Source organism: Euphorbia lathyris, chromosome 7 (assembly GCF_963576675.1).
Source record: "Euphorbia lathyris chromosome 7, ddEupLath1.1, whole genome shotgun sequence".
NCBI lineage: Eukaryota > Viridiplantae > Streptophyta > Magnoliopsida > Malpighiales > Euphorbiaceae > Euphorbia > Euphorbia lathyris.
The window spans coordinates 19,636,784-19,654,091 of record NC_088916.1 but is presented as its reverse complement, the minus strand read 5'-3'; the positions used below and the strand labels follow the sequence as shown (position 1 = coordinate 19,654,091).

The 17,308-nt window shown below is 35.0% G+C and overlaps 1 protein-coding gene across 1 annotated transcript; it reads left to right on the top strand.

Moving 5' to 3' along the window:
• Positions 1 to 13,890: 13,890 nt before the first annotated feature.
• On the top strand, positions 13,891 to 15,074 carry LOC136200948 (cytochrome P450 726A27-like). The gene is made up of 2 exons (XM_065991451.1): positions 13,891 to 14,394; positions 14,471 to 15,074. Exons 1-2 carry the CDS (start codon positions 13,918 to 13,920, stop codon positions 14,942 to 14,944), a joined length of 951 nt encoding a protein of 316 aa, XP_065847523.1. The 5' UTR covers positions 13,891 to 13,917; the 3' UTR covers positions 14,945 to 15,074.
• Positions 15,075 to 17,308: the final 2,234 nt, after the last annotated feature.

Below are 17,308 nucleotides of genomic sequence, written 5' to 3'. Positions count from 1 at the left end.
TCCCAAATGTCTTGTGCATCTGTAAAATGGGGCCCTAATAAATAAGATGAAATAAAAAAATAAATAGACAAGTAAATTGTATAAAAGAAGATTACTTATAAATGACACTTTTTCTTGTTACATTTAACAAAATATCTGATAAAACCATGTTATATTGCTTTAAATACCCAATTTCTTATACAAAATGATGTCTATGCGCATTTCTAGATGCAAATTTCTTAAATTCAATAAATGAAATAGTTCTAATAGATTTTATGCTCTTTACGACACAAAGCATGATAACAGAAAAATGAAAAACCAAATATGAAAATCACATCATTTAACGAGGTTTAGCGCATAAGTTCTTGAAATTGGAAGATTTTGATATGTTTTTCCCAAATTGCTTCTAAAGACCTAGTAAATCAGAATCTGATAGAGTTTCTCAAGACAACAAAAAAGGTTATGAGTAATTGGAAGTTTCATAGTGAGGTGATTAGAAAACAAAATTGATTATATAGCTCATGAATTGAAGATGAACTGAGGATGTAGGATAATATTATTGTTTAATATTCTTTGGGTGATTAAAAAAGAGAGAGATAAATTATAAATTTTTGTTGGATTGATAGATGAGAAAGAATCTGAGATAAATTAAGGAATTTAGAAAGACTATTTAATAACTTATGCCAACGTTTTTAATCAAGTATAATTTAATCTGATGCCAACGTTTTTTATTTGGAAAGAATATAATGACAACGTTTTAAATAAAGTATAATTTAATAGGTACTAATACATTACTATAATTGGGTCATGGGCAAACGCCCCTCCTATACAGGCTCAGGGACGGGCCTACTTTAGAGATTAATGGTAAAGTTAGTGCCTAGCACATTTTATATTAAAAAAAGCTAAAAGGCTGATGTAGCACATCTATCTTTAATGCACAAGAAAACTGCTTTTCGGCAATAAGTGTTGGCAAAAACTAAAAATGTTGTTGTTAAAAGTAACCTTTAGTAACGAATATTAGTGGGTTGTCACCATAAATCGTTGTTATAAATTTCTTTTAACTCTCCGTCCAAAAAAATCTTAAAAAAACATTTCATATAATAAAATATAATTAAATCTAAATCAAAATTAATAAATAATATTCATTATCACACTATTTATTTTCAATTACTGGCATAATAATTAAAACACAAAGAGAGAAAAAATACAAAAGTCTCAATAATACATATATAAAGCATATGATATTTTTTAAGTAGGCTTAATACATCATTTGCTCCTTGAACTTGTCCAAAAAGCTTGATTGGCCTTCTGAACTTTCAAAGTGTCCCAATAGCCCCCTGAACTTGTATAAAATATTTAGTTAGCTCCTTGAACTTGCATAAAATATAATCAATTGATCACTCGATCGCAAAAAAGTACGTTAAATATGGAAGATGTATTTCACGCATCTTAGAAAGTTATTACATAATTCAAAAATAAATTAAAAATGAAGTTATTACTTGCTCAACTATACAACTTGTCTTCTCTTATATTAGAGTTGTATACCTCGATTTTGGTCGTTTTATTTTTTTTTTAAGACTCGTGGAATACATCTTCCGCGTTTAACATACTTTTATACGACCGAGTGATCAATTGATTACATTTTACGTAAGTTCATAGGGCTAACTAAACATTTTATACAAGTTTAGGGGGCTATCAAGACACTTTAAAAGTTCAGGGGCCAATCAAGCTTTTTGGAAATGGTGTATTAAGCCTTTTAAGTATATATGGTATTCCACCGTCAGATTCTGAGCTATGAATTATAGGCAACGCTCGAGGGCCCATCAACTAAGGGGTCTAAAATTCCAAAAAATAAAATAATGTTGTGAAAAAAAAACTCTTCACCTCTTATAAATGGTTCATAATTGAAGAGCGTATTCATATAATACGTAACTTATCAATAAAATTGCAATCTTTTTTTTTTTTTTTATTAAGGATTGTGTGTTTAAAATTTTAGAATATATACATAAAAGGGACCTAAAGTTATTATCTCATTGAGGGCTCATAAAAGGTCATGCTCGACTATGTTGACCATTGTAGCAATTAGCCATCGAAAATTCATTATCAAAAAAAAGTTTTTTAACACGTACTGATTTTGTTTTTCCTACTCGCATAATATACTATAGTTATTTCGTTATTCCTCGCAACAAATATGTTGATTGGTGGAGTGTGAGAATGTTATTGTTTGAAAAGTACGATTGGTTAATATTCTCTATGTATTTTGTAGTTATAAATGCATTCTCTTTTTCCTCAGATAGGAGGATTTTATTTAAAATAGATGCAATGTTACTAAATCAATTAAATGTCGGTACTCGTTTTTTAGTTGATTTTAGTATATATATATATATATATATATATATATATATATATATTTTTGTTTTTTTATTATTATTATTATTTTTTTTTGGTTTGAATTGAAAGCTGTTAAAAGCAAACAACAGAAAATCAATGCGGATTGACAGAAATCAATCTGCAATCCCCTAAGCTCCTATAATCTAATTGTAGTAATTGTTGAATCCCGCTTGGAGGGCATCTGAAGGAAGTTACTCCTTTGCTAGAATCTAGAGCCGATTTGGCAAGCCAGTCTGCACATTTGTTCGCTTCCCTGTAAATGTGGTTGAAATTAATAGTGCACTTACTCTTGAAAGAGAGGATGTCCTGGATAAGAACTCTTTGTGGGTGGAGTTGGTGTTGTTGAAAGCGGCCATTGAGAAATTGTATAACTTCTAGACAATCTGATTCCACAATTATAAAGTCATACCCTTGTTCGACGGAGATCTTCAGGCCACTGTATATTCCCCAAAGCTCAGCTATAAAACTGTCTCCTTTCCCTATGTTGTGTGTAAACCCGATTATCCATCTTCCGTTTGAGTCCCTTAGTAGACCCCCTGCTCCAATTGCTTTTGAGCCCGAATTGCACGACCCATCCATGTTTAATTTCACCCAGGGATTGTTTGGTTTTCGCCAACTAACCCATATTTCTTGATTAGGTGCTCTAGATACATCGACATTATCCACCCCAGCCTTCACACAGTTAATAACATAATTTTTGATGAAATTCACCTTGTCTCGTGGGATGTCCCTCTCGTTTCCAAATATCAACTTGTTTCTCCACCTCCAGATACTCCAAAGACTCACTGCAAAAATGGAGTTCCAATTGGATTCCCAAAAGAGGGAATCTGAATTTCTCAAATTTGTATGTAACCAATCTGACCAGTTCTGATTAAAGAATGTTGGGTTTCCATTGGACCTGCTGATGGCTATCCAGAAGGAATAAGTCTTTGGACAGTCTCGAAAAAGATGAAGAGTTGATTCCTCGCACTGCTTACAGCAACTACAAGTCGCCGAATCGCTGAGATGTCTTCTATGTCTCTCCAATTGGGTAAGTAATCGATTGTGTACCACTAGCCATAGAAAGCATTTTATTCGATAGGGAACGTCGATTTTCCATATAAAGGTCCAGGCCCAAGTATTCCTCTGCCAGTTCGCCCCTGCAACAATTGAATATGCAATTTTCGTAGAGAATTTTCCATCAGAAGTGGGTTCCCAGATTAATTCATCAGTCTGGCTGCCTGATATATCTACCTTGATAGCTGCAATATACAGACACATTTCTAGAGGGATGAGGTTTTCAAATTTTTCCCAAATCCAGTTACCTTCTTCGTTGACATAGTCAGCTACTCGCAACATCAACTGATCGATCGGAATGTTCGAGCAATGATCCTTCAGTACCACATCTCCTAGCCACTTGTCATTCCAAAATGAGACGTGCTTTCCATTGCCTATGCTCCAGCTTGCTCCCATCTGAAAGTTTACAGCTACCGCTCGAAGGCTTCGCCAAACATAAGAGCACCGTTTTGACAACTGCATGGAGGAGAAGAAATCTGAATTTGGGTAGTATTTTCCTTTTAAAACTCTGACCCACAGTGAATCTGGCTCTCGAATAATTCTCCAAATTATTTTCATCAGTAAGGCTCTATTCTGATCCTCTGTTTGTCTGATTCCCAGTCCTCCATTCTCTTTTGGTTGACAAACTTGATCCCAAGGAACCAAGTGTATCTTTCGTGCATTAGGCCATCCACCCCATAGGAAGCATCTGTTCAAACTATCCAGTTTTCTGCTTATGGATTTTGGAAGCAAATTTGTATTCATTGGGTGAGAAGGCATGGCGTTTGTGACTGATTGGATTAAAGTGGCTCTTCCTGCTAAAGATAGTGTGGAGCTTTTCCACCCAGCAAGTCTTCTGCTAACTTTTTCCACATTTTCCTGAAAGTCTGCTTTCCCTACCCTTTTGTGAAGGATGTTTACCCCCAAGTGTTTTCCTAGGCAAGACGTGAGAGGAATCCCACATTGGGAGCTTAAGGCTCGTGCCACACTGCTGGTAATGTTTTTTGAGAAACAGATCTTTAACTTGGATAAGCTGACTTTTTGACCTGAAAGAGTGCAAAACAAATCTAAACAATCTTTAATTACTGTCATTTGGCTCTGGTTTGCTTCTGCAAAGAGGATCAGATCGTCCGCGAAAAATAAGTGAGAAATATGTGGACTTTCCTTGGAAATCGGTATTCCCTTCCATGCCCCATCTCTTACTCTTGTTGTGATCATTTGACTCAAACGGTCCATGCATAAGACAAAAAGAAACGGCGACAAAGGGTCGCCTTGTCTGATACCCCTTGAAGGCCTGAAGTTATCAGTGAGTTCACCATTGAAGGATATTCGAAAAGAGGATATGGTGATGCATTGTTCTGTGATTTTGATCCATTCACTGGGCATGCCGATATTCTGCAAAGTGTCAATGACAAAGTCCCATCTTAATCTATCATAGGCTTTTTCCAAATCGATTTTGATCGCCATATACCATTTTTTGCCTTTCTTGATTCGCATAGAATGAATTGCCTCTTGTGCTACAATGACGTTGTCGTGGAGCTGTCTGCCCATAATAAAGCTGCTTTGACTTTGGTCGATGAGCTGAGGCAGGAGTGGCTTCAAGCGAGATGCAATAATCTTTATGATCATCTTGTATATGACTGAGCATAAGCTGATGGGTCTAAATTGACTGAAGTTTTCTGGTACTGGAACTTTTGGGATGAGAGCAAGGATAGTCTCATTTACAGAGGAGATTGCATATTTGCCTTGAAATACCCCAAATACGAATTCATAGACACTGGTTGATACTATTTCCCAATGTTTTTGAAAGAAACCTGCCGTTAATCCATCAATTCCAGGGGCTTTAGAGGCACCCATAGCAAAGATAACATTCTTAATTTCTTCTGTATAGACATCCCTAAATGCCTTGATGAGAACCTCGTTCGGCAAGGTCGGAACTGTACCTCTTGATCCACAGTGTCTAGCGTGAATACATTGCGAAAGAAATCCACTGCCATCTGCTTCAAGATTTCTGGATCTGAAATTTTGATGCCCCTATTATCTTTTAAGAAGTTGATCCGATTTCTGTGTCTACGAATCATGGTGGTGGTGTGGAAGAAAGAAGTGTTCCTATCTCCGTCTTTAATCCACTGGTTGCGTGATTTTTGGTACCAGAGCAATTCCTCTTGTTTAAGGATTGTGATCAGTTCCAGTTGAAGGCTTTTTTCTAATTCCTGTAGTGACTCATTTCCATTTTGAGATGTAATTCTTTGAATACCTGCCAAACGCCCGAGGATACACCGCTTCTTCTGAAATATGTTACCAAATGTGGTTCTGTTCCACTTTTGAGCTTGAACTTTGAAGTTCTCTGCTGATTGTAGGAGGTTGAGCATTAGGTTCCAAGCCGTGTTGACTAACTCTTTGAAAGATTTATGTAGTTCCCACGCAATCTCATACCTGAAAGCTTTGTTCCTTCTTTCAATTTTGTTCATGCCATGTAAGTGAACAAGCAGGGGGGCATGATCTGAGCTGCGAAAGGGAAGAAGCTTGCAAGACGCCTCTGGAAATACGATTCTGCCAGAAACATTGGCATAGGCCCTATCTAGACGCACCTGTAATCCTTTTCGTTTCCAAGAGTACCGGAGTCCACTCGTCCCCAAGTCCACCAGACCCACAGAATCAACCTGGCTCTTGTGTGTGGCACACCTTCGAACATAGAGTTGTGAGCCTCCAAATTGGTCATCCATAGCTTCAATGTCGTTGAAATCACCCATGACGAACCATGGAATATCATTGGTAGGTTGAAGGGATGCAAGGTCCTCCCATAAACATCTTCGTAGAAAAGGGTTGGTACTAGCATATACACTTGTCAGGATGAATGCTAGTTTGTTGTTAACCAAAACTTTTCATCAGCTCAAAACATACTGCTCCAATTCTCCAGAAGAGCCATATTCTGCCTGATCTTCCCTCTGTTGTCGTTCTGCAGTGGTGCCATTGTTTGAACTTGGACGAGATTTCTTGTGCTTTCTCCTCTCCAACTTTGGTTTCAAGCAAAGCAAAAATCATTGGTTGATGAGACTTGATCATATCATAAAGATGGAGGAGGTTGGGCTTATTACCAACTCCTCGAATGTTCCAACTTAAAACTATCATTGATAAAAAAAAAGTTGTTTTATTGATATGTACAAAACCTCTTCTGGAGTTAGTAGAGTTTTTTGATAACTCCACGTGACCCCCCATTGGAAGATGAGGTCTTCAACTTCGATGTTGTGTTGGATTTTGTCTCACTGGTACCTGTCTTCTCTAGCTCGTGACTTGTGGAGGAGGATCCTTTGGTAAATTCCAATTGGAAGACTGTAGACAGTTGTTGGATCTGTTTATTTGAGTGAATGAGGGTTGTTCCTAGATTTAGGCTTGTATCCCCATTGGTCAAAGAGATTGATGTGCGTTTGGGTGTCATGCGTTGCTCCACGTGATCTCTGGCCTCTTTTGAGATTTCTGCATCTTGGTATTTAGAGTTAATGCAGGTGGTGGACTTTGTTTTATTCAAAGGGTCCACTACTGCTTCCTTATCATATGAAAGGATAGTAGTGTTATTTTCTAAATCATTTAGAATTACCCCTTTCTAATAATTAGTAGGGTAAGTTAAAAAAAACCTTGTGGTTTCATGGATTTAAAAAAAAACCATTGTGGTTTGTTTTTTACAAAAAAAAAAAAAAAAAACGACTGTGTTATACGCCGTTACCCGAAAAACAGAAAATGGCTTAACAGTGTTAAAAGTGATGACGTGGCAAAAGGTAAAATTGGAAAAACAATTTTTTTTTTATTTTTTTATTTTTCTTTCTATCTTCTTCTTCTTCTAGAAAAGCACAGTGAGTGAGCTAGTTAGGTTTTTTTTTCAGCCGGAGAAAGAAAGGACCAATCTGGAAAAAACGACGAAGATAGGTTTTAGGTTAGGCCAAGGAATAGAGTATAATGATCTGGAAGTTTCTGCGTATTAATGGCGGTGATTTGAATTTTGATTTTGGGGATGATTTTTAGAGAGAAAGAAAGAGTGGCAATTTCTTCTTCTTCTTCTTCTTCTTCTTCTTTCTAAATCTCTTTGTTCTGTTTTAAAAGCAAAGAAAAGTGAAATGAGGAGAGGCGACTCTATTTATACCCGCTACCCAAACTTCTGGCTTTTCTCTTTCCTCCAACACTAGACTTCAATTTGAATCTCGTACCGCCTACTCGAGGGTTTTATGCCTACCATGTGCTTGTGAATTACTGCCACCTGTCGGTTTTAGCCGGTGTTAGGATAATTGAGTTGCCCATACTGCCCTTTCTAGAAATTTTTGGAAATTTTCAGAATCCTGGAATCGGAATTTAAAAGAAAAAATAGAAGAAGAAGAAGAAGAGAGAGAAAAAAAAAATTGGTTTTTCCAATTTTACCCTTTGCCATGTCATCCAATTTAACGGTGTTAAGCCATTTTCTGTTTTTCGGGTAACGACGTATAACACAGTCCTTTTTTTTTATAAAAACAAACCACAAAGTTTTTTTTTTGGAATTTACCCTAATTAGTAATTATCTCTATCCATATATGTCCATTCGTAATGTGGTATCAAGTTTAAATTATATAGCTTATCCAATTTAGAATGATCTCAATTTATTATTATTATTGATTATCTTTTTTAAAGCTTATTATTGATGACCTTAAACAATCTAAATTAGATTTTTTTTATAAATATTCATATCATACAAATAATATCAGTATATGTAGAGGTGTGCATCAGTTCGGTTTAAACCACATACCGAACCGAATCGATTGAGTTCAGTTTTTTTAACAATTCGGTTCGGTATTGGTTTTAATTTTAAGTGTATTTTGGTATTCAGTTCGGTTTGAAAAAAATGTAAAAAAACCGAACTGCACCGAATTACACATATATTACATTCTTATATATATATATATTTGATTTTACAAGTTTAATTTTATTATTATTGTTGAGATAATAACCCAATATAGATATATTTTAGAAGTATTTCAATTTTTGTTGTTGTTGACGTAAATTTAATGAGAAAATATAGTGATTTTTTTTAACTTAATTCGGGTTTTTCGGTTTAAACTGAACCAAACCGCATATTTCGGTTCGGTTTTACCTATTATTCGGTTTGGTATCGATGTGAATTATTTTGATCATTTCGGTATTCGGTTTTTTCGGTTCAGTTTGGTTTTGTACCGATGCACACCCCTAAGTATATGTGTCATCATCTTAAGCTAACATGGACGTCCAGATTGAGGGGAGTCGTCAGATTAAGCTAAGTACGAATACTCTTTCCTCAAAACATGTGTACCAATAGGACATCCTTTGAATCTTCTTTGGATTAGGACCCTTCAATCACATTGGAGATTAGGGAATTCTTATTCAATTATATTTCTAACTACCTGAAATATGGCCACCACTAAGGAGCGAACACTTATCCTTTATGGAAACTAAGGAAAGGTTTCAACATTAATTGACGTGATTACCCTTGAGCTCCCTAATAATAGACTATGACTTCACACGTCAAGAGACATACACACATATATTGAAACTACTCTTGATTGCTTTGTATTTTGTCCTATGCTTTGATAACTTGGACATCAGAGTGGGGTCGCTGGTCAACAACCTCGCACTAATCATCTTTATGTCTTACTTCAGGTATCAAAGAACCCTCATTCGACAACAGAGTACTTTCACACAGATTCTCTCGTATCAAATTGGTATATTGAGCATGGAAGGACTCCTAACAAGCGGCAAACCCCTCTTAAACGATCGTTTTTTTCCACTTTCCCCTCTCACATAGCGAGAGCAGCTGGAAGGACTCTTACGGGGAAGATTACTCCCCCACTCGCCTACTATGGAAGATGTGGAAAAGGCTAAATCTTTATCACATAGAAAAAGACATACAAAACATCCGAGCCCTTCAAAATCACTATTGTGCAAGCGCAAAACCCGGGCTTTAAGTGAAACATAGAAAAAATATATGAAGAAAGTGAAGAAAATGTTCTTTTGAAAAAATTGAAACATTTTCCTAAATCTTTTAGAACACTGTACTCTATTTATTCTTATCATTTCTCTATACTATACACTATAATCTATTTTCCTAAAACAACATTCACTGACTACTTCTTCCGTTTTCTAGTGTTGTCAACAAAATTTTATTCTTCAACAAAATTTTCCCCTTTCATAATATTTCCATAAACACAATATTTTACAGAAAACAATCAAGACATTATTAACTTTTATGGCTTAATTTTACACATGTTCATGAGACTGTTGTCCTACCAAGCCCGTCTCTCAGAGGCTGGGCTTGGACATGTATTGAGAATGCAAACTCAGTTGGATTGGACAAAGTAGTTTAATGTAAAACCTGATTAGACTCGATCCGGCCCAACTCGTGAATATATCTACTTAACATGGATTAGTTTTGTTAAAACAAAACATCTTTCTTACCATAAATAACAGAATATTTAAGAAATATTTTCAAAAGTGGATTGTTAATGTAAAATGAAATATAAAAATGAACAAATTGAAAAACGTAAAAAGATATATAATAAAAAATGGAGACGGTAATAAAGTAAAACGTAAAACAAAAATATACCCGTTTTAAATATCACTAATTGGTTAAAGCATAAGAAAAAACCTTTGAAGTCTTGTATTTAGTCTTGAAGAATAAAAAAACAATATTTTTTTTTTTAGGAAAACACATAAAATTTTAGTAGAACTACACCGTATTATCCGAATTGCCTACAACTTATCCTTTTTTTTTTCCTGAAGATACTCCTTGCTTGTGTAAATATGATGAATATTGGACTATTATACGGATGACTTCTTAATTAATCATGATGATTTACCTTAATTTGATATAATTTGATTAAAGTTAGGTGTCATGCAACACGCGACTTCAAATTTCTTTCTATCAATTTGTTAAATTTCTTATAACTTTTCTTGATTCTTTTGACATAAGAATATACATTTAGATTGTACGTTGTAAGTCTAAATATAATTTGTAATGCTCTTTATAAATATACATAATTGATAAATTTATCTGCTAAGATTTGATTTTCTTCCTTTTAACACAAGTCAAATAAAGAGAAATGATGCTGTGTGCCTGACATACCACCTCAGAATCTGATGTGGTATGCCATGGCCAATAAAATCATAACACATGACATTAAATTTCTTTAATTCTCTTCCCTCTTGATAACCAGCACTGGCAACGTTTTTTCTGCTCCGCTGTTTTTTCTTCTCTCTAGGTTCTTCCTCGTGCACTTCTTTCTTCTTTCTTCTCCTTTTTTTTTCTTTCTTCTTTTTACTTCCAAACTTGATTCTTTTGTAACTTAAAATTTAATAGGACTAGATCTATTTAGAGGAGGGAGAAGAAGATTGTCTTCCTTCTTTCTCCTCCCATCTATGACTTTATTTTCTCTTTTTAGTTTTATCTGTGTTTTCCTTTTGTTTCAGTTGAAATCCATACCTTTCATCGAATTTTCTCGTCTGATTCGCACTTGTCATCCGTAACTCTTTTTTTCATGTTTTTTCGGGTTTAGTAAGAGCAGAAACGTATTATCTTATACGTAGGTCTACAGATCTACGAGGTTGCACCAGTAGAAATGACTTAGATCCGATTAGTTGGAAGAAAATAAATGACGACGATTGGTTTACAGTTGCTTTCATGCGGAGTTGGATTCGTAAGAACTATGTGATTTGTGATTCTGTTGGAAGAAATGACTTAGATCCGATTAGTTGGAAGAAAATAAATGACGACGATTGGTTTACAGTTGCTTTCATGCGGAGTTGGATTCGTAAGAACTATGTGATTTGTGATTCTGTTGTTTTAGTTGTACATTTTATGGCTATTTTTGCTCGTCGTCATCTTTTTATTTCCTTTATGGATCTGGTATTAGGTATTAGCCTATACTTGTGTAAGGTTTTATCCCTTACTATATTCATGATGTATTTGTACTTCTTCATCTAATGAAATGATTAAGCATTATTATAAAAAAAAAACTTTTATAGACGGCCCGACCAACCTTATCATTATTAAACATTGTTTATCAGCCATAACCTTCTTTGATCATCAAATTTTGCCCCTTTAATTTTCAAATCTTGGCTTCGCCATCCCTCCTTAAACTTAAAAATTTTCCTGACCCTGAACTGAAATTACCCATCTTCTCCTTAAATTTTCTTATATATATATATATAGAGTTAGAAAAAAAATAAATCTTCCTTTCTATTCTACAATGGAGGAGTTATTCTCTTTTTTCACCCCAACCCTTTTGAGTTTGCTCCTAATATCAGTTTTTTTTATTTGGAAGAAGAAATCCCAAACCAAAATCTCCAGTTCAAATCAACCTCCACAACCACCCAAGCTACCTCTCATCGGAAACCTCCACCAACTTGTCTGCCGACTACCCCATCGCCGCCTAGCAGAACTTGCCAAAATTTATGGACCATTTATGCAGCTTCAACTTGGCCAAGTTACAGCAGTGGTTGTTTCTTCTCCAGAAGTTGCCAAACAACTCTTCAAAGATAATGACATCAAGGTTAGCGATAGATGTCGTGTCTCTATGACCGATATCCTTTTTTACAATCGCCAAGACATTGCATTTGCTGTTGGATCAAATAAATAAACTTTCAGAGGTACAGAGAAAGAGTATAATTGATAGAAGAAAATTATCTTTTCTAATTCTCTTGCCTTACTACTTTGTATTGATAGGTATTTATAGATTACAAACATGACTCTTAGTAAACCACATTAACTCACTATAAATATAGATACAGACACAGGTACAGAAATGACTCTTGGATACTCTATAAATATAGATACAGAAATGACTCTTGGATAATCCACTGAATCAAATTAAAGACTATTAATTATAAGTTCATTATTTCAACACACCCCCTTAAACTTATAATTTTTTTATCCCTTAGTAACACCAAAAACAGTAAGTAGTCTGTAATCTATTTAAATCTTCATATTTCATCTCTTCACTTTAGCTGCCATCAATCCCATAATTATCTCCAACGTTTTCTTCGAAATTCATTGTTATCGACATCTTCATGGTAGCTTCCATCATCCCCATTAGTATCTCCATCATTTTCTTCTTCCTCATCATCATCTTCGTCAGTACCATCAACATCACTATTATTATCGTCAACTGGTATTTTGGAGTTTGGATGAAGCACATAACTGATGCACCTTCTACATGACAATGACACAATATTACGAATGTCAATTCCCTCGACTTCTTCCACTATTTCCTTTCTCTTTTTAACTTCCATGATTTCTTTGGAAAACATCTCACTCGGTTCCTTCATTGACTCCACTTCACATATGTTTTCTGCCACATGCTTGATTTTATCAGAGGCTTTCTCAATACCTTCTACACTTCTGTTGTCCTTTGCTTCTTCTTCCATAAGCTTCATGTGCTTCGTGCCTGATGCTTTGACTTCCTTTTCAAGCCTCTTCTTCTTTTTAGATACTTCAGAATTTTGCACATTTTGCTTTGCACAAATTATCTTCTCTGGTTTTACTTCATCTTCGTCGTCCTCATCAATCTCTCTGTCTGAAGACTCCGAATTCTCATCAGCCCATTGCAATACGTCATCTATATGATTGCTTATATATTTATTGAATGGATCAAGTGCAAATTTCTCAATTCCCATATCTTCCTCTAACAGTCGACAAAGACGGACCGTTGTAAGTTCCTCATAATTGGCTTTAATATAGGAAATTCTCTTCATCATGGCCTTGCTAATGTTGAACTTACTTGGAACTTCTTTCTTCTTACTGACTGGATCAGTTTCTGGCAAAAGACCCATCACAGGAGAATCTTCCATTTTCTCCTCATCATCAGATACATGTTCTTGTACCTTCGCATGTCTTTCACCAATTTCTCCTAAATCCTCAGAATTCTCATCATCATCATCATTTTCTAAGGATTCCACTAGACATTGCATGACAAATTTCTTTTGTCCATCCAAAGCATATTTCTCCAATCCCAAATCATTTTCCAACACCCTCCTGATCTCCTTGAAGGTCAAAGAATCAACTTGTTCTTTGATGTCATTTATGCATAAGCGCATAGCTTTCCAAATCTGGGACTTGGTCTCCCACGAATCAATGGCGATTTCTCTTTTCACCATTATTCTTAATTTTCAGGAGAATTTTTGTCTCGCTCTGATACCAATTTGTTGGATCAAATAAATAAACTTTCAGAGGTACAGAGGAAGAGTATAATTGATGGAAGAAAATTATCTTTTCTAATTCTCTTGCCTTACTACTTTGTATTGATAGGTATTTATAGATTACAAACATGACTCTTAGTAAACCACATTAACTCACTATAAATACAGATACAGACACACAGGTACAGAAATGACTCTTGGACACTCTATAAATGCAGATACAGAAATGACTCTTGGATAATCCACTGAATCAAATTAAAGACTATTAATTATAAGTTCATTATTTCAACATTTGCTTCATATGGTGAACATTGGAGACAAATGAGAAAAATTTGCATCTTAGAGTTGCTTAGTTCCAAAAGAGTGCAATCTTTTAGATCAATCAGGGAAGAAGAGATCTCAAATTTGATTACCTCCATTAATTCAAAAGTCGGATCGGCAATCAACTTAAGCGAGATGCTTTTTTCCATGACAAATTCAATTGTAGCAAGAACAGTCATTGGCTGTAAAATCGAAAATCAAGAAGCAGTTGTACATGTTATCAGTCGAATTGTGAAGGCAGTAGCAGGTTTCACTGTTCTTGATATGTTTCCTTCTCTTCAATTCATTCATGTAATCACTGGGATGAAATATGGTCTTTTGAAATTACATAAAGAAACTGATAAATTGCTGGAAGACATTGTTAAACAACAGAAAGCTGAAAGTGAAGAAGGCAACAATCTTCTTAATGTTCTTTTGAAACTCCAAGCAAATCATGATTCTCCTTTAACTACCGACGGAATCAAAGCCGTCACTCTGGTTAGTTTAATTTAATTTAATTTAATTACTCATTACTTTATAGATTATTATGCTCTAATTAACAAAATGTTTCTAGGACATGTTGATTGGTGGGACTGATACATCTGCAACAATTTTAGAGTGGGCGATGTCAGAATTGATGAAAAATCCAAGAGTAAAGAAGAAGGCGCAAGTAGAAGTAAGGAAGGTATGTGTTGAAAATGGGTATAATATAAAAACCAATACTGAAATACTTGTAAATATCTGGGCAATTGGAAGGGATCCTAATTATTGGATAGACCCTGAAAAGTTCAATCCTGAAAGATTCTTTGATAATGGAGTTGATTATAAGGGTTTTAATTTCGAATTTCTTCCATTTGGTGCTGGAAGGAGGATATGTCCGGGCATTCAATTGGGTATTGAACTTACTTTGGCAAAACTATTGTGCGATTTTAATTGGAAACTTCCTAATCAAATGAAGCCGGATGATCTTGACATGACTGAGACTTTTGCACTTGCAATCAGGAGAAAAAATCAGCTTTACTTGATTCCTGTTGTACCTAAATCTTAGCTAAAATCCTCTTTTAGTAAGTAGTTTTCCATATCTATGCTTATAGTTGTGAAATAAATGTGTTTGTAATTGTTGAGTTTTTCTTTTAAGAAAATATGAATCAAGTTTGCAGGAAAACATCTTAATCTGCTGCACAAACTACATTTAGGTGATAAATTTAGTGCAATTATCTTAATCTGCTGCAAAAAAATATAAAGGAAAAGTGAGAGAAAGCTGGAGAGTGATTATAGTTAACAAATAAAGTAAAATAATTCGCAATTTTGATGCATAGATTTGACAATTATTAGAATAAAAAGCAAGGGATAAGCATTAATGATAAGACTTTGTGGGTTTTTATTTACAACCCTAAGGGCTGTAAATATCAGGAAATGGCAAATGAGTATTTGTGAGTATTTGATAATTTAATTTTCAAGTGTCAACAAATTTTATTTTGGAAAGCTAAATTAGCATTAATGATAAGACTTTGTGGGTTTTTATTTACAACCCTAAGGGCTGTAAATATCAGGACCCTTTTACTATAAGTAATCTATATGTTATTATCTCATGTCTTTCTGTATAGAGTTGTAATCGAGTCAAGCCGAGATTTGACCTGTTCAAGCTCAGTTCGTTATATTAACGAGCTTGAACCGAGTTTCGAGTTCGAATTTGTATTTGAGCTCAGCTTGTTTAGAATTTCGTTTATTCACGAGCTGCTCATGAGCCGGTTCATTTATATTGTTCACGAACTTAGCTCGCGAGCTGCTCACTTATTTTGTTCACGAGCTCTACTCGCGAGTAGCTCATTAAGCATATTCATAAACAAGCTTGTTTGTTCGTGTATGAAATAACATCAAATAAAATAATAGTATGTTTAGCAAATGAAATAATACAATTTACATGGATAAACTTAAACATCTCCTTTTAGTCATTAAATAAAAAATAGTGTGAGGAGAGAGAGGTAGAAATGAAAAGAGGAATGGAAGGAGGATATGTGAATCCTAAATCTCTTATCTATCCTCCTAACCTAATTTATATTTTACTATAATATCAAAAAGAATTTTGGAATGATTATATATCAAATTAAAATCATTAAATATAAATAATATTCGATAGTATTCATGAGCTTCTATCGACTCGTACTTTCACTTTACTACTTGTTTGTGACAGTATACACTTGTTCTAGTTATATTTTACATGCATCACTCCATCAGTTTAAAGGATTTGGATTCTTCGACATATATCATCTACATCAAACAGCTCTCAAGAAATACTTAAAGAAGCCTGTTAAGAGAAGAACGAAGGGGTAATGGTATTTTTACTTCCAATCCAAGGCGGATGAAGCAAATAAAATCGCATAGCACGTGGATAAAAAAGGGCGGCCCGGTGCATTACGCGTCCCCGCTAAGCGAGGGTTCGGGGAGGGGTTCCACCACAAGGGTGTACTGGGGGCAAACCTTCCCTTGCCAATTTTTTTGGCAAGAGGCCGCTCCTAAGACTCGAACCCGTAAATACTTAGCAAATACCAGACCAGTTGATGCAATTTTATGTTGGATGAGCAGTAAAAATATACTTGAAAGTTGTTTTGTGTATTATATGTTTATATGTTTGATTAGTGTGTGCTTAAATTGGTTAGAAATTTATCTTTTAGGATGGTAGTTATTGTTAAACTTTGTTGTAAAACTATATATATATATAAAAGTTATAATCCAAGTATTACTTTTGGTTCATGTGCAGTCTCTCTTTATTTATAGATCGATTCGTTTTGTATTATTTTAGTTTTATTTTATTTTGTGCAGATCGAATGTGTTTGTGTGCGTATATAACAACAAAGGTTCAACTAAAAAATGTATATATAACTTGTAGATTTTATAGTCATATTTATTCGTGTGTATATAACTTGTAGATTTTGTATAAATGAGTAACATGATCAAGCAGATGATATTGTCTTGTTTGCGGAGGCTTCTGATGATCAAGCAGAAATAATGAACAACATTCTCCATTTCTTTGGTGATTGCTCAGGACAACGGGTGAGTCATTCTAAATCCCGTGTCTTTTTCTCTTCAAATGTCCAGATCGAGAACCGTAGAAGTATTTGCAATATCTTAGGTATTGATGAGACTGGCAATCTTAGCAATTATCTTGGTACGCCGCTGCTGCACACACGAATAAATAAAGACACTTATCAAGGATTACTCTGGCCCCGCCGGAAAACCCTAGAGAGGGGTTTTCCTCTCTGGTTCCACCAGGAGCCGCCATGGCTGGATTAGTGGATAGAGTGAATAGTCGGTTGAATGGATGGAAGGGACTTTGTCTATCGTTAGCAGGACGAATTACCCTGATTAGATCAGTTGCTGTTGCTATGCCCTCTTATGTTATGCGAACTCA